The sequence below is a fragment of the Numida meleagris genome, chromosome 3 (assembly GCF_002078875.1).
Source record: "Numida meleagris isolate 19003 breed g44 Domestic line chromosome 3, NumMel1.0, whole genome shotgun sequence".
In the NCBI taxonomy this organism is placed as follows: domain Eukaryota; kingdom Metazoa; phylum Chordata; class Aves; order Galliformes; family Numididae; genus Numida; species Numida meleagris.
Genome location: NC_034411.1, coordinates 106,213,589 through 106,238,416, shown reverse-complemented (window position 1 = coordinate 106,238,416; position 24,828 = coordinate 106,213,589). Strand labels below are relative to the sequence as shown.

Below are 24,828 nucleotides of genomic sequence, written 5' to 3'. Positions count from 1 at the left end.
CACAGAGCTGCTGGGTGCTCCCCAGGAGGAGAGGCTGCCTCTGCCTTTTCCTTCCCGGGGCTGCATCTGTGGGTGATGCAGCAGCTGAAGGCAACAGCTTGTGTTGTGCTCTGTTTGCTCACACCTCCCAGCTCCGGCTGGCAAAGAGCAAACCTCGTGCTGAGGAAGCAGCACCACAACAGCATCTGCACCCTGTGAGCTGCAGCATGACCGAAGTCATTTTGCTTTTTCTGAATGAGAAACCACTCTGCCTTTTGCATGACCCGTCACTTAAGCACCGGTGCACAACGCATTTCCTTGCACTGTCTGTGTCAGCACGGTGTGTTGGTGCACAATGCTGAACTCGTGTTGGTGCACAGAGCAGGGTGTGTGCAGGTGTGTGGCACGGTGGGGCAGCGGTGCTGCAGGTGCATAGTGTGTTGGTGCACAGTGCCAATCCTGGTGTATGGTGCGTGGTGCTAGTCCTGAGTACTGACCTATGGTGCATGGTGCAAGGAGCACACTGCATGACACACAGTGCTGGTGTCAGTCCCAGAGCACAGTACATAGTGAACAGGACACAGTGCCAGGCCCATTGCATGGTGCACGGTGCACAATGCATAGGAGCAGTGCTATTCCTGCTACCACTCCAGATGCATGGTGCCAGTCTCGATTGCAGTGAACAGTGCACAGTGCAAAACACACAGAGCCAGTCTAACTGCCAGTCCCACTGTCAGTCTGGGTACCGTCCCAGTGCATGGTGCACAATGCATGGCATTGGTCCTGGTCTTGGTGCCAGTCCTGGTGCATGGTGAATGGTGCAAAGTGCATAATGCACTATGTCAGTCCGAGTGCATGGTGCATGGTGCACAGTGTGCAGTCCCTGTGTCAGTCTGGGTGCCAGGTCTGGTGCACGATGCATTGTGAACAGTGCACGGTGCCAACCCCAGTGCATAGTCCCACTCCTGGCACCAGTGTATGGTCCCACTCCTGGCACCAGTGCATGGTCCCACTCCTGGCACCAGTGCATGGTACCACGTTTGATCCCAGTGTGCCGTGTATTTTGCACTGCACATTGTGCCAGTCCCAGGACATGGCGCACAACTCATAGCCTCAGTCCTGGTCCCACTGGCAGTCCCAGCACCCAGTGCACGGTGCACAACGCACGGCATGTGTCCCAGCGGCAGTCTAGAAGCCGATCCCAGCGCACGGTGCACAACGCACAGTGCCAGTCCCTGGCCACATCGCAAGGTGCGGAGCGCACGGTGCACAACGCACGGCACGGATCCTGTTCCCGGTCTCAGTCCTGGTGTCAGTCCCAGTGCGGGTCTCGGTGCGGGTCCGGGTCTCGGTGCGGGTCCCGGTGCGGGTCCCAGTCCCGGTGCCGGTGCCGGCTCGGGGCGGTGGTGCTGAAGGACAGCTCCGCCCCCGCCCGCCCCCGTCGCCGCCGCCGCCGCCCTCCGCGCTCCTCCACCACCACCACCGCCGCCGCCGCCGCCGCCGCCGCCGCCCGGAGCCGGGCCCTCCGCGGAGCCCCGGCCGCCGCCATGCCCCAGACGGCCCAGCCGCCGCCTCCCTCCTCCGCCGCCGCACCATGAAGCGGCAGAACGTGCGGACGTTGGCGCTCATCATGTGCACCTTCACCTACCTGCTGGTGGGAGCCGCCGTCTTCGACGCGCTCGAATCGGAGGAGGAAACGGCGGAGCGGCGGCGGCTGGAGGCGAAGAGCCAGGAGCTGAAGAGCAAATACAACCTGAGCGCCGAGAGCTACCGCGAGCTCGAGTGGGTCGTCCTCAAGCTGAAGCCGCACAAGGCCGGCGTCCAGTGGAAATTCGCCGGCTCTTTCTACTTCGCCATCACCGTCATCACGACCATAGGTACCGGGCAACCCCCCGACCTCAGCCCCGACACTCCGCCGAAAAAGCACTGGGGGTCCTCGTGTGAATCGTCCTTTCTTTGCCCATCCCCGCTGTGTCGGGGCAAACCGCTCCCCTTGACCCCCTCGGGATCCCCTTCCCCATAACGCCCATCCCTGCAGCGTCAACCCTCCACTATCGGGAACCCCCCCCTCTCCCGGCCCCCTCCGCCCATCCCCGTGGCATCGGGGCGGCCCCCTCCACTCTCTCCACCGGCTCGTCCCAAACGTGTCCGTCCCCGCAGCGTCAGGGCTGTGCCGCCCTGGGATCCGATCTCTGCCCATCCCCGTGGTCTCTGGTCTCCCAGCCTCGGAGGCTCCTCACCCCCACTCCCCACCCTACAGCCCCACGGTGTCGAGGGAGGGGGGGGATTATCTGTTCCTTGGGGCAGGACCCCCTTCTTTCAGGGGTCGGTGCGGGCAGGGAGGTGACATGTGGGTCCCTCGGTGGGACAGACTGGGGGGGAGACTGTGCGAGGGGACTTGTTCCTGCACACAGTGCCCCAGCCCCAGCCCTGCAGCTGAGAGCTGGGGGCCATGGAGTGCTTCCCCTCCCAGTGTCCCTCTCCAGGGATGGCTTTCCCTCGGCTCACTCCTTCCCTGGAGGAGGAGTAGGGCGGGGGGTGAGGGGGGAAGGTTTCCTGGGGACAGGATTCCCTTGCAGACCCTTCCCATGCAAGAACACGGTGGGACCCTCAGTCTGGGTGCCCTGACCCTACTGGGAGAGTGGGGGAGGGCATGCCGCCCCAGTGCTCGGGGCAATGTCCCTGCCTCATCCCGATCCAACCTGACCCATCCCATGCTGCCAGAAACCAAAAGTCCCCAGGGAAACCTGGCTCAGTCCCCAAGGTGGGGAGAGGGGATGCAGGAGTCAGGGACATATCAGGGTCACCCCAAGTTGCCACCATATCCATGGACAGCATAACTCACCTGGTTATGCTGTCACCCCAGCTATCTGTGGGGCCCCTTCATCCAATGTCCCCTGCCCAGGATCCCCTCAGTGTCCCCACCACCAATGTCCCCCCAACAGGGACAACCGCAGCTCAGTGGCTCCATCCTCCCCCCACAAGCGAGGAGCAAACACCACCGAGTTTGGCTCCGTGCAAGGGTGCATGACCCCACATCTTCCATTCTGTTGTCCCCTGGTCCCCAAAGTGTCCCATAATCCCCAATCCCCTGCTGGCTGCCTGTGAGCTATGGGTTACAGCAGGGTCCTGGAGGGGGGCACCAGGGCTGTAGGGCTGGGATGTGGGTTTTGGGGATGGGGCTGAGCTCTCCCGGCTGGCGGAGCAGCTGGGGCAGGCTTGGGAAGCAGAGACAAGCAGCTTATGTTTGACGTGAGAGAGAGCGGGGCAGGAGGAGGGGGTGCCAGGGGGCAGGAGCAATGCCCCCAGCCAGTGTCTCCGGCACACACAAAGGATGCTGCAGTGAGACAAAGCCAACTCAGAGTGCACAGCCCCATTTTGCTCCTGACCTGCGTCCCTAGCACCCTGGGGCCACCAGATCCCCTGCAGTCCCCTCTGTGTGCCCACAGATGGAGCAGGGAGATGCAAGTGTTGCACCCCAGATGAGGTTTGGGAAGGGGGGGGGTCCTCCTGGTGACACCCGGCCCCAAAGCCACACAATTGGAAGCAAAAGGGAAATGCAGAGGGGATTTCCCTGAAGTGTGCGTAATTCAGCCCCGCTCTGCCGTGTCTGAGGCTGTGTGTTGGGGAAGCTGCACGGACACGGGTGTGTAACTCAATCCTGTTGTTATCAATCTGTCAGCGTCTATTTCTATGAAATGGGATTTTCCAGCGGGGGGGGGGCTAAAAGCCTTCTTTCAGGAACTCACCGCCATCCTCTCTGCTTGCACTGAGAAGTGCCGTGCACAGTCCACTCGGAGCAGGTGACAAGGGGACATCTCTGCTCGCTGCCTGCTGGCTTTGCTCTAACAGGGACACAGCGCCTATTTCCCAGGGCTGTGGCCGTCCCATGTCATATCCCATTGCCATCTCCCTTAGGATGATGGCCTTGGGGACAGCCGGCAGGGGCCACCTCGGGGGGGGCACAGTGCGGGTCCCTGGGCTGGCACAGGGTGACTTTGCTGGGAGCATCGTGGCTGGCTTGGGGCACTGAGTGGGATGGATCCTGCAGCATCAGGGACAGATCCTGCAGCACTGGGGACAGATTTTTGGTGTGACCTTGCACGTGGGTTCTGAGTCCTTTTGGGGTTGGGGTGCCCTGAGCTGGATGCTATGAGGGATCCGTGTGCTGACAGCAGGGTCAGTGGGGCAGGATGTGATCCCCAGGGTTGTGGCACTCATGGGGACAGCTCTGGTGGCAGCTGGATACATGCAGGGGGACAAGGCACGTGGCTGCAGAGGGTGACCGGGATCTGCTATATTTAGATGTGCCCCCTTCTGCCCCTCCTCCCCCACAAGGCCAGGGGCAAGGGGAGCTGCAGGACATGTCCCTGACACCTCCGCCCCTGTCCCTGCAGCAAGGATGGGTCAACTGTGCCACGTGGCACAGTGCTGGGGACTGGGACCTGCAGGCCATCCCCTTCCGTGCACCGCAGCTCAGGAAACCCAAACCTCGCGCTGGATGCTCCCAGATATGCCACGGGGCCATGAGGTTGGGGACAGCGCTGTCCCTGCAGGGATGGAGCCAGCCCATGTCCCTCGCGTGTGCTCGGCCATTTGGTCTGCAGCAGGTGGCAAATGCCAACTGCAGTGCCTCCATCTGCCACCTCCCTCCTGGGCTCAGTGTGGGACAGGGCTGCAGCGGCAGCAGGTGACACCGTGGGGTGTTTGCAGGGTGCTGTGGCTCTCCCCAGAGGCTGTCACCATGTCCCCTCCATCCCTCCTGAGTGCACCTCAAGCCCCCCACCCCGTGCATCCTCCTTCTGCCCCTCCACCCTCCCCAGGCCCCCGCTGCCCCACAGCACCTCCTCCCGCCGCGCTGGCAGGTCCGGCCCTGACTCAGAGCCAGGATGAATAACACGCTCCCCGCCGGCTGCCCTGCTGCTATTTTCATCTCTGATTCAGTCCCGCTCCTGAGGCTCTAAGGAAGGGGCATGGCAGGGAGGGGGCAGCTAGAGGGGACAGCCACGGGCAGGAGGAGGAAAGGGGTCATGGTCTGGTGGCTTTAGGGGACATGGCATGCTCACAGTGAGACAAACACATTCAGGACGAGGGCAGGTTTCATGGAAAGGGGATGGGGGAAGGCTGGGAACGGAGCACAGCTCCCTCCGAGCCCTCAGGACATTTCTGTTCCGCACTCGCTGTGCCTGCTGACAATGATCGCGGTGGAAATGAGTGTTGGCAGCTCCGGGCATGCCTTCAGTAGGCTTCAGAGTGAACACATTGGAGGGAATGACCGTACCACGCCGTTCCAGGGCTGGGATTCAGTTCTCCTCGCCCCAGATACCTGCAGGAAGGGGTGCCCAGTGCACGACCCTATGCCTGCTGCAGGCAGAGGGCCACCCCCTGCCCCCACTGCCCATGGTTCTCCATAGTCACTGCTTGTTGTGTTCACTCTGAAACCTAATGATGCCACATTGTGTCCCAAGCCTGGCTCAGAGACCCTCTGAGCTCTGTTTGCTTTTGCCCCCTCCTCCCATCCTGCCCAGGCTATAAATGTTCTGCTCATCTCTGTCCCGGAGAGATAAGAACAATTAATGCCCGCTCCTTCCCAGCTGATGCCTCATTAAACCCTCCAGCAAACGACTGACTCAGACAAGCACAAACAATCCATGCTGGGGCAGCGATCCTGTGGGGTGGGGGTCAGTGCTGGGGCACCCCCTCCCATTTCTGTCTGTCCTGTTGGTTTTCCTATCGCCAAACCCTGGTACCCAGCTGGGAGTGGGTCCAGTGCTACAAAGACGGACCCATGGAGGAGCTGCAGGAGAGCCCGTGCCGACCCGGCATGTGATTTACAGCCCGGCTGTGATATTTATCATCCAGCTCTCAGGCTGAAGTGACTGCAGCACGTGGGATTTATAGCAGGCATTGCTACCTTGAATAAATCCTGGCTGGACAGGCAGTGGGGTTAATGGAACAAGTGAGACACGCAACTGTGTTGGGGCTGGAGCTCGCTGGTCTGCCTTTGGGGAGAGCTGCTGTGGGGCAGAGGGGCTGTGCTGGTGCTGCAAGTAGTGCTGGATGCTGGGGCACCATGCTGGGTGCTGGTGCACAGCACTGCACATGGTGCTGGGTGTTCAGCACAGGCTGCTGGTGCATGGTGCATGGAGTTGCACACGGTGCTGGTGCAAGGTGCTAGGGGCTGCTACATGGTATTACACACGGTTCTGGATGCTGGTCATGATGCCAGGACACAGTACTGGGTGGGCATGATGCCAGAGCACAGTACTGGATGTTATTGTATGACACTGCACATGATGCTGGGCACAGTGCTGAATGCTGGTGCATGGCATTGCGCATGGTGCTGAGTACTGGGGCATGGTGCTGTTGTTCAGCACAAGGTGCTGGGCGCATGGCATTGCACATGGTGCTGGGCACTGCTGCAGAGTACTGGGGGCTAGTGCAAGGTGCTGGGGGCTGGTGCATGGCATTGCATATGGTGCTGGTGTACAGCACAAGGTGCTGGGTGCATGGTGTTGCTTGTGGTACTGGGCACTGGTGCACAGCACCAGGTGTTGGTGCATGGTACTAGCTGTTTGTTCTTGGCACAGGATACAGGGTACACAGCATTGCACGTGATGCTGGAGGCTGGTGTTGGATGCACGGCACTGTGCATGGTGCTGGGCAGTGGTGCACAGTGCTGGGTGTCAGTGCAGAGTGTTGGGTGCTGATACACGGTGCTGAGTGTAGGTGCACGGTGTTGATACACACTGCTGTGTGTTCATGCGCAGTGCGGGGTACAGGTGCACAGTGCTATTGCCCATTGCAGGGCATCAGTGCACTGTGTTAGATGCTGGTGCTGGGTGCCACAGCCCAACATTGGATGCTGGTGCAGTGCTGAGTGCCAGTGCATAGTGCTGGATGCTTGTGCACTGCTCTGGACAATGGCACATTGTGCACCAGTGTGGTGCATGGTGCTGGGCTGTGGTGTGTGGTGTATGGGGGGAAAAGGGCACACAGTGCAGCTTTCCACAGCGGTGATGGCCACTCCCATGTGTGTCACCCAAAGAGAAGTGGCAGGCGGCCCCCCAGGCTGCACTCACCTTTAATTCCACCCCCACAGTGTCCCCTTTCCCATTGTGCAAATGGGATGTGTTGTGCACAGGGATGAGCTCAGACTCCCCCCTAACAGACTCTGTGCCCCACCAGCATCCGACCCCATTCTCGGGGGTCCTGACTATGCCCCAGATGGGAGCAAAGGGGGAGGATCTGTAGGGCTGGGGAGGGAGGGAGCCAGGAAGGGGCCTGGCAGAGCCCCAAAGTGCAGCGAAAAATTGCCAGTTTCGGGTCGGCACAAACACGGCCCTTGGCTGGCGTGGGGATTTTCCATGACAGCATCAGCCCCGCTGTGGCGGGGCCCCACTGCTGTGTCTGGGGCTGTCCCAGGCAGGGCAGCAGCTGTGCTCCCTCTCCTGAGCACTCCTGGGATGAGTGGGGTGCAGAGCTTCCCTCTGGGCGCCTCTGAGTCCCTTTTGGGGGCAACACTCCCCGCTGCAGCACAGGAGAGATATGGAGAAGGGGGCATAGCAATGCTGGGGGTAATGGTGCAAAAGTTTCTGTATAGGATGGGGGTACCAGGAGGAGCCCAGGGCATGGCACGGGATGGGGTGACCTCATCTCTACCCCACCTGCCCCACTGGTATGAGAGCAGATGAGCCCCCCAGGCTCAGCCACCTCTGCCTAGTGGGTCCACCCTATGCCAGGGCAACCCCTGAGTGCCGAGTTTGCTTCACCAGGTGGGTGCATGGAGATCAGGGGGAAGGTGGAGAGATGGGTGGCAAGAGAGGTGAGTGGGGATAAGCAGAGATCTGGGGTGGTGGGGTGGGTGGAGAATGGGTGGTTGGATGGATGGGTGGATGGATGGATGGATGGATGGATGGATGGATGGATGGGTGGATGGATGGATGGATGGATGGATGGATGGATGGGTGGATGGATGGGTGGATGGATGGGTGGATGGGTGGATGGATGAGTGATAAATGGTTGCATGGGTGGGTGGATGGTGGTGTGCAGGGATATCTGCACCCTTCACCTGCCCTGATGAAGGCACAGTGAGGACTATCCCTATTTCAGGCTTAGCATCTAGCTGGAGAGGTGCAGTGCAGATACCAGAGCTTGCTCAGCTTTGCATTACCCAAGTTCAGCTCAGCTTTGAGGCGCTGCTGCCCAAATCTGGTCCCTATCCTGAAGATACCACTTACCCTGCCCTGCCCGGGAGGTGTCCCCAGGTGGCATAGGCCCCTTCCCACAGCCCTCATTCCTGTGCTCCATGAGATTCCACTCTGGGAAGGACAGAGCATGTGACCCCATGCAGGGCTTTGCAGGGTGCAGTGACATTGGTGCAAGCAGTGGTGCAGGCAGCAGTGCAGGCAGCAGTGCAAGCAGCACTGTGCCCCTGCGCTGGGCTCTCCCATGGCCGTGTTTGCTCAGAGCAGGCAGGTGCTGCTGTCATGTGCCACCTTTCCCAGCCGCTCTCTGCCTGCTTGTTTGCCCACTCTGCAAACGCTTTCCCTGGGCAGCTCCAAGGGGCACCCCGCACTCTGCCCAAGCTTTTGCAAAAATCAGGGGGTGCCTGGAGCATGGCGGAGCTCACATGCTTACCTCAGTACAGCTGCTCCATACACACACAGATGGCACAATTGCATGCTCCCCTCCAGCCAGGGCCACTAAAGCAAGCAAGGGACACCCTGCCCTGCTGCCCCCAGCCCAGCAGGAGCACATCAGGGGTCCCCAGCCCCAGCTGACCCTAGTGGCTGATGCTGAACCTCCCTGATCCCAAGGTCAAGAGGGGAAATCCAAGCTTGAAAGAAGCAGAGCTGTGTCCCCCCGAGGTCAGAATGTTGGAGAACCCTCACATGGTCAGGGGTCTGGTGGGTTCCCCATCACATCATCGCTCAGCAAGGGCAATGGCGCTCCCCACCCAGCTCCTGCTGCAACCAAAACTGCACTGGGAGAGGAAGGGAAAAACTATCCCCAGACCTACCTGGCAGACACAGGGGCAAGAGGGTGCAGTCAGGAACCCACCCCATGCCCACTGTGGGCCCCATGAGCACCCCCATGGTGTCCTGCCTGCTTCACACCCCTCACATGCTGCCCCAGCTCAAGCTTCTCTTGTCGCCTGGGACTTCCCATGCCCTGCCCTGGGGACACCACCAAATCCTTGTTCCCTGATCCTCCTCTCCTTAATCCCTGCATCCCTATCCCTGTCCTGGCTCCCTGCAACACTACACCCTGTCCACTTGCACCTTCCCAGATGTGACCCTCAGCTCTTTCCCATATCCCCCAGCACCCAGCACCACCTCCCTCTCCCTGCCCCACCAGCCCTTTGCACCCCCAAGCCTTGCATCACCCCACGAATTTTCCATCCTCCTCCCAAGCCCTGGCGCCAGCTGCTCACTAATCCCTTCCATCCATTGCTCCCGACAGCCCCCGGGATCTGCTCCAGGCTGGGGCCAAGCGAACCCTGCACCTGCTCCCCACAGCCTCAGCCAGATCCACTCCTGCTCCTCCGCAGCCCTAAAAAGGCGATGAGCAGTCCACGTTCCTCTGGGACATGTCATGTTTTCTCCTGGGGGACACACATTGTGCTCCCTGCCCGCTTCCAGCACCTCAACCTGCTGGGACCTGTCTCCCTCCAGGACCCATTGAGGCAGCCCAGGGGCTGCAGGAGGGATGCAGGAGAGGAGCAGGGATGCTCCTTTTACAAAGGGTGAGGAGAGCAAGGTTTGGGGTCGCCAGTGGGGAGCCCCAATGGGACAGGAGCTTGGCCAGCACCTCCTACTCTTTTCTTTCATATGATGGATGGGTGCAAGAGGGGTTTGGGGGGCTCAGCTCCCCAGGGCCCCTCTCCCATCTGGCTGCTTTTTCCCCAGCCATGCACGGGGGATTTAATACCCTCTGACCTTCATCCTGGCCGTAAACGTGATGGAGATCAGGCAGCACGTGCTGACACTGGCGGGGGGGCTGGTGGATTGATGGACACTTGGCCGTGCTGCCAGATCTCATAAACTCCCTTCTCGATGGAGAAATGGGGCTAAATATAGCCTTGGGAGGCTGCACCTCGTGCAGGAGGTGCAGGAGGGAGGGTGCTCTGCAGTGTTGTTAGCATGGATAGAGCTTGGGATCCTAAATCCCTACCTCAGCTGAATGGATGTTCAAGGAATAGGGGGATTTGGGCTGTTTGGAGTGGGGTAGAGACATCTGGGGGATGACCATGCTCAGCTCTCCGCGGTGCCCATGCGGGCACAGCAGTGATGCTTGAGGTTCGCCAAAGCCCTCCCCGCAGCCCAGCTCCGGGGACAGCTTGGCCCGAGATCTGACGAGCCGTGATTTCGCCTCGCCCTGGCATGGCTTAATCCTTGGCCTCGAGGAAGCTGCCAGCAAAGGGTGGCGGGGAGAGAGGCCACCTGCCTCTGCTGAGCAGGGATTAAGTGGAGCTGGGGCAGGGTGGGATTCCCATGCTGGATCAAAGCATCGGGAAAGTGTTCGGATTGAATCAGGTTAGAGGAAAGGGCAGTGGAAATCTCCCCACCCCGCTTTGCTTTTCGGAGTTCCCTGGTGGGCAACGTTGAGCCCTTGGAGGAGAAAAGCTTTTTTGCAGGGCAAATTTGCATCAGAGCCTTCGGCTTTTCCCAAAGTCATCTTCAGGTCGAGCTCAAAGCATCCCCTGCCTTTGCCCCTTAATAACCATGTCATGTCAAAATGTTTTCCACACATAAGTGAACACCGCTTAATCTTTTATGTCAAATATAGTTTTGGAGGTGTTAAATAATTGAGGAGTGCAGCGCTATAAATACAAGACAAGGTGTGATGGGCAGTGGAAAGGGGAAGGGATAAGAAAAAGCAAAGAGTGGGAAGGGGAGTGGGAAAGGGTGAGGGAAGGGGAAAATTAAGAAGGGGGAGAAAGAAAAAGGGGTAAAGGGAGAGGAGAGGAGAGGAGAGGAGAGGAGAGGAGAGGAGAGGAGAGGAGAGGAGAGGAGAGGAGAGGAGAGGAGAGGAGAGGAGAGGAGAGGAAATGGGAAAAGGGAAACTGAAGGGGAAGAAAGGGGAAGAAATATGAAGGGAAAAGAGGAAGGGGAAGAAGAGGAAGGGATGGGGAAAAGGAAAGAGGGGAAACAACAAAAAAAACAGGGAAAAGCAAATGGTGGCTGCCTGGTGGCAAGGGCTCCTCCTGGCAGCACACAGCCCCTGGGTCCGCCAGCTGGGCAGGCATCCCCACACTCCACATGCTCAGCTGCCTGAATCTGGGATCCATTACAAGCAAATAATCCGCCACCGCAGGGAGAGAATAAGTCCCATTTGCATGTGTTTTGCGCAGGCAGGAGATTGATTGAAGTCCAGATGCTCTCTGCAGGGCTATGTGTGTGGATACAGAGTCCCCTAGCTCCTGGATAGAATTCAGTGGGATGCAAGGGTGCAGGAACTTGAGGACATGGGGAGACAAAGATACAGGGATGCTGGGATGTAGGGATGTGGTAACAGAGGAGAACCATCCACCTTCATCTATGGATTCCTTAACAATCCCTTTTCTCCCCTTCTCCTTTGCCTCCCCACCTGGCCATTCTGAGACTGCCCAGGGAAGTGCATTTGAGGACAGCTATCTCCAGCCCATTGGTGATAACATATGTAGTGGCCAAATCCCCCAAACAAGGGGACCATGCGACCCCATCCAGGGCCCATCCCAGATGCCCCAGCCCTCAGACAGGTGGCCAAGTATGGGACACCAGCTGCACAGTGACAATGCCAACCTCTCTATGGCTTCACTCCCCAGGGTACGGCCATGCGGCCCCGAGCACGGACGGCGGGAAGGTTTTCTGCATGGTGTACGCCTTGCTGGGCATCCCACTCACCCTCGTCATGTTCCAGAGCCTGGGCGAGCGGATCAACACCTTTGTCAGGTACCTCCTGCATCGCATCAAGAAGTGCCTGGGCATGAGGCGGGCGGAGGTCTCCATGGCCAACATGGTGACCATCGGGTTCTTCTCCTGCATCAGCACCCTGTGCATCGGGGCGGCCGCGTTCTCCTACTACGAGCACTGGAGCTTCTTCCATGCCTATTATTACTGCTTCATCACGCTCACCACCATCGGCTTCGGGGACTACGTGGCCCTGCAGAAGGACGAGGCCCTGCAGAACAATCCACAGTACGTGGCCTTCAGCTTCGTCTACATCCTGACGGGGCTGACGGTCATCGGGGCCTTCCTCAACCTGGTGGTGCTGCGCTTCATGACCATGAACGCCGAGGACGAGAAGCGGGACGCTGAGCACCGGGCGCTGCTCACCCGCAACGGGCAGGCCAGCAGCGTGCACACCACGGACACGGCCTCGTCTGCACCCGCGGCGGTGGCAGACGGGGGTGGCGGGGGTGGGCTCCGCAATGTCTACGCTGAGGTGCTCCACTTCCAGTCCATGTGCTCGTGCCTGTGGTACAAGAGCCGAGAGAAGCTGCAGTACTCCATCCCCATGATCATCCCCAGGGACCTGTCCACCTCGGACACCTGTGTGGAGCAGAGCCACTCCTCGCCCGGCCGCTGCCCCGAGACCCCCTCCAACCGATGCTTCTGCAACACCCGCCGGTCGGCCATCAGCTCCGTCTCCACCGGCCTCCACAGTCTCTCGGCCTTCCAGGGCCTCATGAAGCGCCGCAGCTCCGTGTAGACCTCGCTCCGTCACCCCCACGTGTGCCCCAAGCCTCGTGAAGCTCCATGTAGACCTTCATCATCCCCATTGTGTGCCCCAGTTTTCACAAAGTTCCATACAGTCCTCTCCCCATCACTCCTCATGATCCTCAGGCCTTGCAAAGCTCCATGTAGATCCAGTTCCACCGCTCCCACATGTCCCAGACTTCATGAAGCTCCATGTAGACCTCGCTCCATTACCCCCACGCACTTCAGGCCTCATGAAGCTCCATGTATCATAGAATCATAGAATCATTCAGGTTGGTAAAGACCTCTCAGATCACCAAGTCCAAATCCCACTCATCCCCACCATGCTCACTGACCACATCCCTAGGTACCACATCTCCACACTTCTTGGGCACATCCAGGGACGGTGACTCCACCACCTCCCCGGGCAGCCTGCACGAATGCATGACCACTCTTTTAGAGAAGAAATTGTTCCTGATATCCAACCTGAAGTAGTTTAGTCCCTAATCCATCACTCCTGTGCACCCCAGGCCTCATTGAGCCCCATGTAGACCTTGCTCCATCACCTCCCATGGACCTCAGGCCTCACAAAGCTCAGTGTAGGCCTCGCTTCATCATCCCCCATGTGTGACCCAGACTTCATGAAGCTCCATGTAGGCCATGTTCCATCAATCCCATGCACCCCGTGCCTCATGAATCTCCATGTAGATCCCACTCTGTTACCCCCTGTGTACCCTGGACACTTAGGCCAAGATATCTTGGTCACAGCATGAAGAACTTCCTCATGCCCCAGGATGTCTGGGGTCTGATGCAGGGGGGCTGCAGCCCCCAAGTGGGCTGGGACCTTGGAATGTTAGGACAGCTGCAAGGACCCTGGGGAATCAGGTTGGCTTCAGGAGCCCTTGGCCCTGTTCAAGTCTTCGCCAATTGTGACCGGAGCAAGAAGCAGGGGCAACCGGTTTATTTTATTTTAATTTAATTTCAATTTATTTTATTTCATTTTATTTTGCAAACCACTCCTCAAAATGTGAAACTTGAAGACCTGGAGAGTATGTCAACCTGTTGGAAAGTTGCTGGGAGGAACAAGCATGGGGACAACTCAGATATGCATACACACTTCTGTCTAGGCTGCTAGAGAGCCCCAAGACCCCCACCACCACCCCCTTGCCCAAGTGTGCAAGGCATGAGCAGGATGTGTGTGGGCACCAGGGACTCCATGGGGCAGGGTAGGAGCCAAGCTGCCATGGTGTGCACACAACAAATCAGGCTAAGAGGGGCTTAGATGGAGATTTTACTGCTCCTTGTTGGGGGGAGACACCAGGAGTCACATAGCTGAAAATGTCACCGGTGACCAAGAAGCTCGGTGCTCTATCCAGAGCTGGTGGTGCCCAGGGTGCCCTCTGCACTCTGACCTCCATCTCCTTTGCACCCAATTGCAGCTCCGGGGCTGGGGCTGCCACCTTGGGCAAAGAATTTGAAGAGGAGACAGCCTGGCATGTGGGGAAGGTTTTCACCTTCCTCTTCACCCCTTCCAAGCTGCACCTCCAAGCTTGTGCCCCTTGGCATCCCATGGCACCCAGCACCATGAGCCCAGCATTTCCCCCTGCCCTATGGCTCACAGTCCCCATCACCCCTTGTCCCCCAGCAACAAAAGCACAGTTCACTGAGGACAGGGGGACACCAGGACAGCAGGACCTGGCTTTGAGCCCCCCAAAAGCCCCATCAGGGGGCCACCAGGACTCGGGGGACAACCCAGTGTGCCTGTCCCCAGCAAGGCATTTGTTTTCTCAACTTTTAACAGAAGAAAAACTATGTATTTCTAATACTTGATGATGTGTACATACTGTTAGATACCAGAGAGGATATTTATTATAAATGATGCTATAATCGTACCTATAGAAATCTATAAATATCTATTGTAAGGGAGTCTTGTGGGAACCTTGCTGATGACTCCAGGGAACTTCTTTTTGCTCTCTGCATCTGTCTCATCCTTAGGATACCGATGGGGAACAGAATCCCCCTGACAAGGTTTCTCCGTTTCTCATGCCAAAGTATATTTGTACTGCTGATTTACTTTCAATGTAGAGAGAAATAAAGGCTGATTGGAATCTCGGCACCACTTGGGGCACCTTGCTCTGAGCCTCTGGGTGGGTTCTTGTGCTCATGGCCCTGAGGACATCTCATGGCCAGGGCAACCCGAGTCCCCATGGGCCATCAGCAGAGCTTAGGGCTGCTCTCCTGCCTTTAAGTGGATCAAATGGGCTTCATTCAAACCCAGCACCTAATCTAATCACGCTAAGCCTGCAAAGAGCAGATCCGGCTTGCAGCAGCCAATGCGGATATGGCTTTTCCATCAGCACCTTTCACTCTGCACTGGTGAGGCTGCACCTGGATGTGGGACCACTGATGGGCCCCCCCAGTGCCAGAGGGACATGGGCACAGGGGAAAGTCCAGCACAGGGCCTGGAACAGCTCCTCTGCTGGGAAGAGAGCTAAGAGAGCAGGAGCTGCTCAGCCTGGAGTGAGGGAGGCTCAGGGGGATCCCACCACAGCCATAAATCCCTGCAAGGAGGTTGCTCCCTCCCCACATCTGCCATCCTCCTCCGGCCGAGTGATTTTTTTTTTTCCGCCTCTCAGAGTATTTATATTTCTGTGTCATTCATAGCCCAAATATTTACAGTGCGCTGGAGAGACTTAAAATTCCTGGTTGGTATCAAGCAGCGTGGCCTTTTCCTCTGGGTACCCAGCACAGGTCCTGCAGAGAAGAGGAGGAGAGTGGGATGAAGATGGCTGAGCTGTGCCATGTGCACATGGTGCTGGGGGTGATGGCCACCAAAGGGGACACTGGCGTGACTCAGGGCGGCTTCAGGGCCTGGAGGGACCCCTGGGGGCAAGCAGGGAGCAGCGAAGGCGGCTGTGCCCAGGGGCACTCATGGGACTCCCTTTCCACTTGTGGTATCTCCGTGGTGGTTGGCATCTCCATGGCTGGCATCTCTCCATGATTGGCATCTCCATGGTTGATATCTCCATGGTTGGCATCTCCATGGCTTGTATCTCTCCATGGTTGATATCTCCATGGCTGACATCCCTGTGGTTGGCATCTCTCCATGGTTAGCATCTCCATAGTTGATATCTCCATGGCTGACATCTCCATGCTGGAAATCTCCATGGTTGACACCCCTGTGCCCTCTGCATGCTGATGTCACCTGGCGTGATGTCTCTCCGTTCCCAACACTATTTCTGCTCCCTCCCTGCCCAGAGCCCCAAAGTGTGGTGCCCCAAGGAAGGGGTACCCCATCCCTCATCCAGTGTAGGAGCCACATGGATGAGAGCAGGGTGGAGGCACACGGCAGTGTCTGTGCCACCTCCATTCCCATCCCTGCGATGCTGGAGGGCAAAGTGCGTGTTTGAAGTTGGGGAAAACAAAGCACGGCAAACAGGAACGGATGGAAAATCTCCAGCTGGCGGTGCCATCCCCCGCCCATCCCCGTCTTTCTGTCCGTCCGGCAGGAAATCAGATTAGGGAGAGAAATGAGCAGAGCGTACTCTTAATGAGGGGACCGAACTCATGTCCTTGTTAACGACAGCAGGGCCTTGCTCGATGGTGGGCAGCCTCAGCATGAGGGTGCAGAGCTGCACAAGTGTGAAAATAAGTGCACACACATAGGGACCAACCCCGTGCCACCAATCCGCAGAGTGCCCCAGTGTGCTGGGTGTCCCCACTGTCCCATTCTCCCCCTCCAGGCACCCAGTCTTTCCCCAGGTGTCCCCTCCACAGATGCCACCCCATACCCCGGTGTGCACACACGTGTGCCATACACGTTCTGCAGTGGGGTTGTGTGCACTGCACGTGTGTGTGCATCCATGTGCAGCGTGTGCCCTATCCTCTGCAATGGCGTTTTCCGTGGGCAAAGGCAGCGGGGAGGGCTGGGGGCTGTTTGCCTGCACATGTGCGGCGAGCGATGATGAGAAATGGCTGCGAGCGCCGTGCCACCAAAGAAGGAGAACGCGGCGGGGCAGGTGGGTGGAGGCCCACGTCTCACTCCGCCTTCCCTCCCCCCTCTCAATTTCGGGAGGACCCCCCCTGCCCCCCCCGGGATGCTCCATCCCTGCTAGAGGCAATGCCCACGCGTGTTTCCCGCAGGTCCCAGCATAGAAAGGGTTAACACCACGCAGCCTTCTCTGGGTTTCTTTTTTCTCTCCCCATCTCCCCCCCCATCCCCCGGGTAAAAGCCCCAGAGCTGACGTCGGATGGAAAAACAATTTGTCTCTGGCTGCCGCGGATGGGGGCAAGGGGCCCACGCGGGGCCGGGGGATACAGCGAGAGCCGGGGGGGGGTCGGGAGATGACCCCCACCACGGGGGTGTGGGGGGGGAATGCAGCCCCGCTCGAGGTGGGGGCACGAGTGGGAGAGCCGCGGGTGGCACCGAGCTGCAGCGTTGGCGCCATCTGGTGGCACCTGGGGAGGGCGGGGACACGGGGACAGCGTGGGGATAGGGGGACACCACGGGGACACGGGGGTACGGGGAGAGGGGGATGAGGGGACACGGAGACAGGGGACAGGGGGACAGGGGAACATCATGGGGGTACGGGGACATGGGGACATGGGGATGGGGGACATGGGGACAGGGGACACGGGGACAAGGAACACCACGGAGGTACAGGGACAGGGGGATGTGGGGACACGAGCACGGAGGCAGACTCTTCCTTCTCCCGCTCAGCCCTCGGGTGGGGGCACCCCGGGGAACATCCGTGTTACTCGCGGGCAGAGAGGGGCGTGGCCAAGTTCGGGGTGGGCGTGCCCTAGTGAGGAGTGGGCGGGGACAAGTCGGAGTGGGCGTGGCCTCGTGCGGAGGGGCGGGGAAAGGGCGTGGTGAGAGCGAGGGGGCGTGGTTGAGGCCACGTGTGAGCGTGGCCAATGGGAGAGCGAGCATGTGGGTGGCGGGCGGGGCTAAGAGCCGAGGGGCGTGGCCAGGCGGGAGGGAGGCGGAGCCGCGGCCGCCGCAGTGCAGGGCGGGAGGAGGTGGCGGCGGCGGCGGGGCCATGGCGTGGTCCCGGTATCAGCTGGGCCTGGCTGCCCTCATGCTGCTCACCGGCTCCATCAACACTCTGGCGGCCAAGTGAGTCCTCCCTGCTGCTCGGGCGTTGAGGGGCCACCCCAGACGCCAGGCCCAGGCCCAGACCCAGACCCAGACCCCAGGCCCAATCCCAATCCCAGACTCCAGGCCCAGGCCGATCATCGGGCCCAATCCCAGGCCCAGACCTGAGGCCCAAACCTAGACCCCAAACCAAACCCCAATCCCAGACCCTAGACCTCAGGCTCAGGGCCATACCAAGGCCCAGTCCCAGACGTAGGCTCCCTCCCAGGCCCAGACCCCAAGGCCCACCTAGGCCTGGGCTCCTGCTTCCACTCCCAGCTGTTGGAGCACTTTCTGTAGCCCTCCCCAGCACTCCCAGCCTCCACTGTGTACCCGCAGCTGAGCAGAGCCCTGTGTGGGGGCTGCGTGGCAGCTGGGGGGAGGGTCAGGGCTGGGCTGGGAGCTCCACTGCTGCTGCTGGGGGAGGAAAGGGGAAATGTGGGGATTGGGGATTGCTTGGCCCCATTGCAGATGCTTGCTCCCCACAACCCTGCTTCCCTGCACCCGCTCTGTGCTGCAGCTCATCCCGGGCTGGATTGAGCCCCCCCGAAGGGAGACCCAGTTGTGTGCAGGATCAGGTGGGTGCTGCTGAGAGCCGCCCAAGCAGGATGGACCCGCCAGTCCAGCTCGGCGCCGTGCTGCAGGGGTGACATTAAGGCTCTGCTTGGCCTCGGTCACAGCAAACCAGGTCCATAGGTGGGGAGACTGAAGCACGGTGTTAGAACAGAGGGAGAAGATAGCACCGAGCTGCCTGCGCAAGGCTCTTGCGAAACACACGGCGGAGGGGCTGCAGAGGTCAGTCGGGGATGAGTCATGCTGAAATGTTGCTGGCCTGGCTGCAAAGCCCCTGGTGCAGCTGCAGGACGGCAGCTCTCGGCCTTCCTGTCGCCTGTTCCCCTGAGCTCAGCAGCTCTGCGGCACAGAGCAGAGCTGGGCACGTGTCACCCGCTCATGGTGGCTGTGCCGGAGTGTTACAGGGATAGTGTTGGTGTGCAGTGTCACCAAGAGGCTGAGGTCCAGCCCTGCATGAGGGCTGAGATGTGCCATGGGGACTGTGCCTTTGTGTCCAGTATGGACAATATTTTGGCTTGGAAGACCCAAAAGAGGGGTGTTATACTCTGTACCCCCAGACACTGTGGTTGAGTGGGAGCTGCTGCCTCCACAGCCTGCAATCCAGCCTCCTTTAGGGGCCATCTGTCCCATAGCCCCCAAAGTTGGTTACATATGGGTCAAGGGAGGGTACCAGGATGACTCCCCACAGTCTGCTCTCCTCACTGCGTGGCTGGATCTTTCCTCTCACAGAAATGGGCACAGGGACAGTGGATTGCGGTGGTGCGTGACACAGCAGTGGTGCATGAGACGGCGGTGTCCATTTCCCCACCTGTCACTCAGGACTGGGAGCAGGGCCAACAGCACGGTTCCTTCCCAGCACCTGGGAAACACAGGCAGTGCTGTACCCTGACCCCAGAGCTGTCACTTGGACGCTGCTTTCCTCCAGGTCAGGGGCTACTTGTGGTTTTGTCACCCAAAAGCATCACTGGGAGCAGCAAGCTAGAGCCAGGAGTGCCCTTGGCCACCCCCTGTTCTCTAGGTTGTCCCAGTGGCATCTGGCAGGTGGAGGTCCCACTCTTTGCTCGCAACTCCAGAGGGTGCAGACAGTGCTGGGTGTGCTTTGGGTTATGCTCCAGCTCCTGCCCTAACCCTGCCACTTTCCTTTGCAGGTGGGCTGACAACTTCAGCGCTGCTGGCTGTGGTGGGACAGAGGAGCACAGCTTCCAGCACCCCTTCCTGCAGGTAAGACCCCAGCCTGGGGCTGTAGGGCATCCCGCCTGGGTCCGACCACCCTGACCCACCTCTCCCACAGGCCGTGGGCATGTTCCTGGGTGAGTTCTCCTGCCTGGCTGTGTTCTACCTGCTGCTGTGGAGGGACCGGCGGAGGCCAGAGCCCAGCATGGCACCGTCACAGCCCTTCAGCCCGCTGCTCTTCCTGCCCCCTGCGCTCTGCGACATGACTGGGACCAGCATCATGTACGTGGGTGAGTGCTGGGAAAGGCTCTGCCTCTCTGAGACCTCAGAGCCTCCTGCAGTGGGGTTTGGGGTGGGTGCAGACCCCTGAGCAGAGGGGTGGTGGCACACATGACTCACGGGTGCTTTCTCCCCACCTAGCCCTGAACATGACCAGCGCCTCCAGCTTCCAGATGCTGCGAGGATCCGTCATCATCTTCACCGGGCTCCTCTCCGTGGCTTTCCTGGGCCGCAAGCTGGAGCTGAGCCAGTGGCTGGGCATCCTGGTCACCATTGTGGGGCTGGTGGTGGTGGGGTTGGCTGACCTGCACAGCAGCCACGACCAGAAGCACAAGCTCAGTGAGGTGATAACCGGTACGTGGTGGCCCTGCGGGGTGGCTGCAGAGAAATAACCCCGGCCACCTCTCTGTGCACGGCTCCAGGTCAGCCACGCTGCCTGCCCAGGGGTGCAGGGCTCAACCTTTCCCTCTTTTCCCCGCAGGTGACCTGCTTATCATCATGGCACAGGTGATTGTCGCCATCCAGATGGTGCTGGAGGAGAAGTTTGTCTACAAGCACGACGTGCACCCGCTGCGGGCTGTTGGCACCGAAGGTTTGCTGCTGCGTGGGGCCGGGCTGAGGGCTTTTTTGGAAAGAGGCTTTGCTCAGAGGGCTGCAGTGTGGGGAGAGCTGCTTTGTTTGGGAGGCAGGGGGTGGCAATGCGGGGGGGTTCAGGTGCTGGATACTACAGCACAGGGATGGCTTGCATGGCAGGAACAGGTACCCTTGGCCTGTGCTTGTAGCCAACTCCTGCCTCACACATCACTCTCTCTTTCCCCAGGTTTTTTCGGTTTCATTATCCTGGCCCTGCTGCTGGTCCCCATGTACTACATCCCAGCGGGCAGCTTCAGCGGGAACCCCCGCCGGGTGCTGGAGGACACCCTGGATGCCTTCTGCCAGATCGGCCGGCAGCCCCTCATCGCCTTGGCCCTGTTGGGCAACATCAGCAGCATCGCCTTCTTCAATTTCGCCGGCATCAGCGTCACCAAGGAGATCAGTGCCACCACCCGCATGGTGTTGGACAGCCTCCGCACCGTCGTCATCTGGGCGGTCAGCCTGGCCCTGGGCTGGGAGTTCTTCCACAGCCTGCAGATCCTGGGTTTTGCCGTGCTGCTGACGGGTGCTGCCCTCTACAACGGGCTGCACCGCCCCGTGCTCGCCCGCCTGGCCCGGAGCAGGGCTAACGGCAGCGTGGCCGAGCGGGAAGGATTGCTGCATGCAGAGAACGCTGCCATCAACAGCGAGCGCTGAGCGACGTGCCCTCTGGGACTTGTGCTCCTTCCAGGAGGAGCCTTTCTGCTGCCTCACTGTCTGGGGGCATGGGGAGGACTCTGCTGGGCTGTGCCTGCCTGCCCTTCCCCGGCACAGCCAGGGGGCTCGCAATGGGGCTGGCCCCACTGATCCACAACCTGTGTTGCTGCCAAATAAAGTGCTCCTGCCCGTGGCTCGCTCCGTGGTGTCCTGGCAGAGGGGAGGGTCCAGCAAGGTGCTGGATGATGGGGTTTGCCCTTAGGGTGGTGCGTTCCCTATGTGCTCCCATCCCCGTGTCCCCGCTATCCCTGCAGGATGAGAGCACCCATGGGTACAGCATCTGCGTGCCAGCCCCATGCAGCCACGTTCTGCAGCCGAACCAGCTGCCATGGGGAAGAGGAGAAGGCAGTGAGCCTTGGGGGCCCATGTGTGGCCCCACAACAGCTCCACTCCTGCTGTGCTGGCTTTGAGGGGCCCAGCTCCTCACCCCAGCACTGGGACAGGAAGGTGGCAGTGGTGGCAGCTCTTGGCTTTCCCCCATTTCGCAACACCCAACGACTCATCCCAGCATTACACAGCTGCTTTTTCCACAAGGTTTATTTGTGCTGGGGCGCAGCCCAAGAAGGCACAGGAGGAGAGCGCAGCCGACGGGGGGGTTCACTCTACCTTTATTGTCTGGTTCAGGCCCTGGGGGGCCCAGCAGCGGGAGCAGCGGTGACGGCGTTTGACCCACTGATGTGGGGATGGGGCTGCAGGAGGGACAGCTACTCTCTGCCAGAGGAAGGAGGGGAGGGGGTGAGGCACAACAGCCCCCAGCCTATGCAGGCTGAGCCCTCAGCCTGGGCTGCTGGAGGGTTTTGTGCTTCTGAGCAGCTCCAGCCCGCTGCGTACACCCACGGGGGATGAAGGGCATGGGGATGCAGGGGACGTGGGGCCAGCAGGCAGGACCAGGACTCACATGGTGTTGTTCTGCTTGTAGTGCTGCAGCGCCCGCTCGGCCACGATCTCCATAAAGCGTGGATCATCCCAGGAAATGTCCCCGGGCACGGTGAGCGACAGCGGCTCCGAGTCAAAGAGCTGCACCGTCACCTGCGTGTCGGCAGGGGCTGACGGGTCCTCGAGGTTGGGAGTTTTGGAGAGCACCTGCGAGGAAAGGGGCACAGAGAGAAAGCTCAGCCCCCGCTAGACCCCCATGCAGCCCCCCCAGCTCTGGCACCCGGCCCCACGGCCGCTATTGTGCACAGGGGACCGCACAATCGCTTCTTTCTCCCCCTGACCCACTTTCCATCGCCCACGGAGGGGGGCCCGGAGCCCTTGGCAGAGCCCTGGGGACAATGGGGACGCACCGTGGTGACCTGCAGGAACCCGTCGGTCCCCTGAGTGAGGTTGCCCAGGCGTGAGACCCAACCGAACTGACGGTTGAGCTGGTCCAGGAGGCTGCTGGTGTTGAGCATCTCGGCCTGGAAGGCGCTGAGGAGGTCGTCGTAGCGGCGGGTAAAGCGCTCGGCCAGGCGCAGGGCATCCTCAAACTGCTCCCGCAGCTGGCTCTGCACCGGGTCTGTCTGTGAGCAGTCTGTGGGGCACGGTGGAGGGTCAGGGAGCACCACAGCATCCCCATCCCCTGCGTCCCCTGCACCCCTATCTATCCCATGCATCCCCATCCCCTGCATTCTCTGCATCCCCTGCGCCTCCATCCTCTAAATCCCCATCTGTTGCATCCCCTGCACCTCCATCTCCTATATCCCCCATCCCCACCTCCTGCACTCCCTGTATCCCCATCCCCTGTATCCCCTGCACATCATTCTCCTACATCCCCATCCCACTCCCTTGCATCCTGTGTCCCCATCCTCTGCATCCCCATTCCCCACATCCTGCCCCCTGTATCCCCATCCCCAACTCCTGCATCCTCTTCATCCCAACCCCTTCATTCCCACTCCCATCCCTTGCATCCCACCCCCTGCACCCATCCCCATGCCCCGCATCCCATAATACCCCATGCCCTGCATCCCATAGCACCCCATGCCCCACATCCCATAATACCCCATATCCCACATCCCATAGCCTGCACCCCACACCCGGCATCCCATAATATCCCCATGCCCCGCATCCCTTCACAGCCCCCTCCCCACCTCAGCCTGCACCTCCTCAGCCAGGCACAGCCCCCATCTTGCCCTCCCCCTGCCCCCTACCCACCCACGGCCAGGATCTCCCGGCACTTCTCGCACTCGTCCCGCATCCGCAGGCAGCCAGCTGAGTTGCGCCGGATCTCGCGGCACACCATGCGATCAGTGCTGAAGTTACGGGATTCTGGGGAGAGCAATGCATTAGGGAGCCCCCCAACAACTCAGCTGCCCAAAATGCAGCCACGGCAAGGGCAGCATTGCCCGGCCATGGCCTCCCCCAGCAAAGAAAGGGGGATATGGATGCGGGATTGATGGATGGATGGGGACAATGGATGGGGAACCAATGGATGGATTGGAACAATGGATGCGGAACTGATGGATGGATGGGGGACCATGGGTGGGGACAGCGGATGGGGGACCATGGGTGGATGGGAACAATGGATAAGAGATTGATAGATGGATGGAGGACAATGGATAAGGGACTGATGGATGGATGGGGGACAATGGATAAGAGGCTCAATGGATGGATGGGGGACCATGGGTGAATGGGGGACTATGGATGGGGGACCAAAGGAAGGATGGGGAACCAATGGATTGGGCAGCCATGGGAAGATGGGGACAATGGATGGATGGGGATATCCTCCATTCTAGGTCTAGGTCCAACAAGCCCCCATTGCACCGCAGGGCCTTTGTGAACCATTCAAGCGCTTTTTCCAGGGAAGTTTGACTTCACCAAAAAACATTTCCTGGCCCCAAACGAGACATTTTCCAGACCAGAGCACTCTGTGCCAACCTCTGTTTTGCAATCAGCCCCATTCCCAGCCACCCCGTGTGGAGCCGTGGCTCCGGCCCAGCAGACGGTGACGGAGATGACAACGCGGGGAGGTGACAACATGGAGACAGCCCCCGGTGAATGCATCCAAACCCAACAGCAACTCATCCCTCTGGCATCTCACCCCCCTGAGGTGCGACTATAGGCAAAAACCACCCCAAAACCCATCCCAGTTCTGCTAATGGCAGAGCCTATGATTCCCGGGTTCTCGCGTGGATTCTCCGCTGTCTCATATTAGGGCTGAGCTCATCCTCCACGCTGACAAGGAGGGGGAACTGTGGTGGTGCCGAGCTCCTACCTGGCGCAAAGCCCCCCAGGGGGTGGTCCCAGGCGCCGTGCGCCCCGTCCAGCATGCGCTGCGTCATCTCGAAGAACGGCTGGAAGAGGCGGTGGAAGCCGTGCACCGGGTGCTGCAAGAAGGGGTGCAGCTCCCGGGACAGCCTCTTGCGTGGCACCAGATGGACGCGCTGCACGGGTGGGACGAAAGCTTCACGGAAACCACCAAAGGGCGGCGTTCGGAAGAAGGGGAAGGCGGGCCCGTAGAGCTGCATGCTGTCCTGGAAGATGTCCTCGACGCCGTCCTCCATCAGCCCGAAGCGTTCTTCCAGGTCCTCGAAGCGCCGCTCCTGCCGCTGCTCCCGCTCCAGCAGCGCGTCCACGCGCTCGCCGTTCACCCAGATGGAGAAGGGCGAGGAGCGGTTGAGGAACTCCTCCAGCTGCGGTGGGATCGGGGTCAGCGCAGTGCCCAAAAGCCCCACC

The 24,828-nt window shown here is 60.0% G+C and overlaps 3 protein-coding genes across 5 annotated transcripts in view; 2 read left to right on the top strand and 1 right to left on the bottom strand.

Annotated features, from left to right (window-relative positions):
• On the top strand, nucleotides 1,544-13,004 carry KCNK3 (potassium two pore domain channel subfamily K member 3). Its single transcript, XM_021392125.1, has 2 exons — nucleotides 1,544-1,856; nucleotides 11,789-13,004. The coding sequence occupies exons 1-2, from the start codon at nucleotides 1,574-1,576 to the stop codon at nucleotides 12,673-12,675; spliced, it is 1,170 nt and encodes a 389-aa protein (XP_021247800.1). The 5' UTR covers nucleotides 1,544-1,573; the 3' UTR covers nucleotides 12,676-13,004.
• SLC35F6 (solute carrier family 35 member F6) lies at nucleotides 17,628-21,307 on the top strand. Of its 3 annotated transcripts, XM_021392048.1 has the most exons (7): nucleotides 17,634-17,781; nucleotides 18,320-18,377; nucleotides 19,521-19,593; nucleotides 19,664-19,835; nucleotides 19,966-20,178; nucleotides 20,306-20,416; nucleotides 20,645-21,307. In XM_021392048.1, the coding sequence occupies exons 4-7, from the start codon at nucleotides 19,673-19,675 to the stop codon at nucleotides 21,112-21,114; spliced, it is 957 nt and encodes a 318-aa protein (XP_021247723.1). In that variant the 5' UTR covers nucleotides 17,634-17,781; nucleotides 18,320-18,377; nucleotides 19,521-19,593; nucleotides 19,664-19,672; the 3' UTR covers nucleotides 21,115-21,307. The 3 variants fall into 3 exon arrangements, with proteins under 3 accessions (XP_021247721.1, XP_021247723.1, XP_021247722.1); XM_021392046.1 differs by lacking the exon at nucleotides 18,320-18,377 and having other exon boundaries at nucleotides 17,628-17,781; XM_021392047.1 differs by lacking the exons at nucleotides 17,634-17,781; nucleotides 18,320-18,377 and adding an exon at nucleotides 18,384-18,594.
• The window catches only part of CLU (clusterin), a 4,608-nt gene continuing 1,473 nt past the window's right edge, over nucleotides 21,694-24,828 (bottom strand). The window contains exons 4-8 of the mRNA XM_021392050.1: nucleotides 24,368-24,785; nucleotides 23,308-23,421; nucleotides 22,461-22,687; nucleotides 22,073-22,257; nucleotides 21,694-21,885 (exon numbers count right to left, since the gene is read on the bottom strand). Of these exons, the coding sequence (XP_021247725.1) occupies nucleotides 21,879-21,885; nucleotides 22,073-22,257; nucleotides 22,461-22,687; nucleotides 23,308-23,421; nucleotides 24,368-24,785 (951 nt within the window). The 3' untranslated portion in view covers nucleotides 21,694-21,878. The remainder of the gene's footprint in view (nucleotides 21,886-22,072; nucleotides 22,258-22,460; nucleotides 22,688-23,307; nucleotides 23,422-24,367; nucleotides 24,786-24,828) is intronic.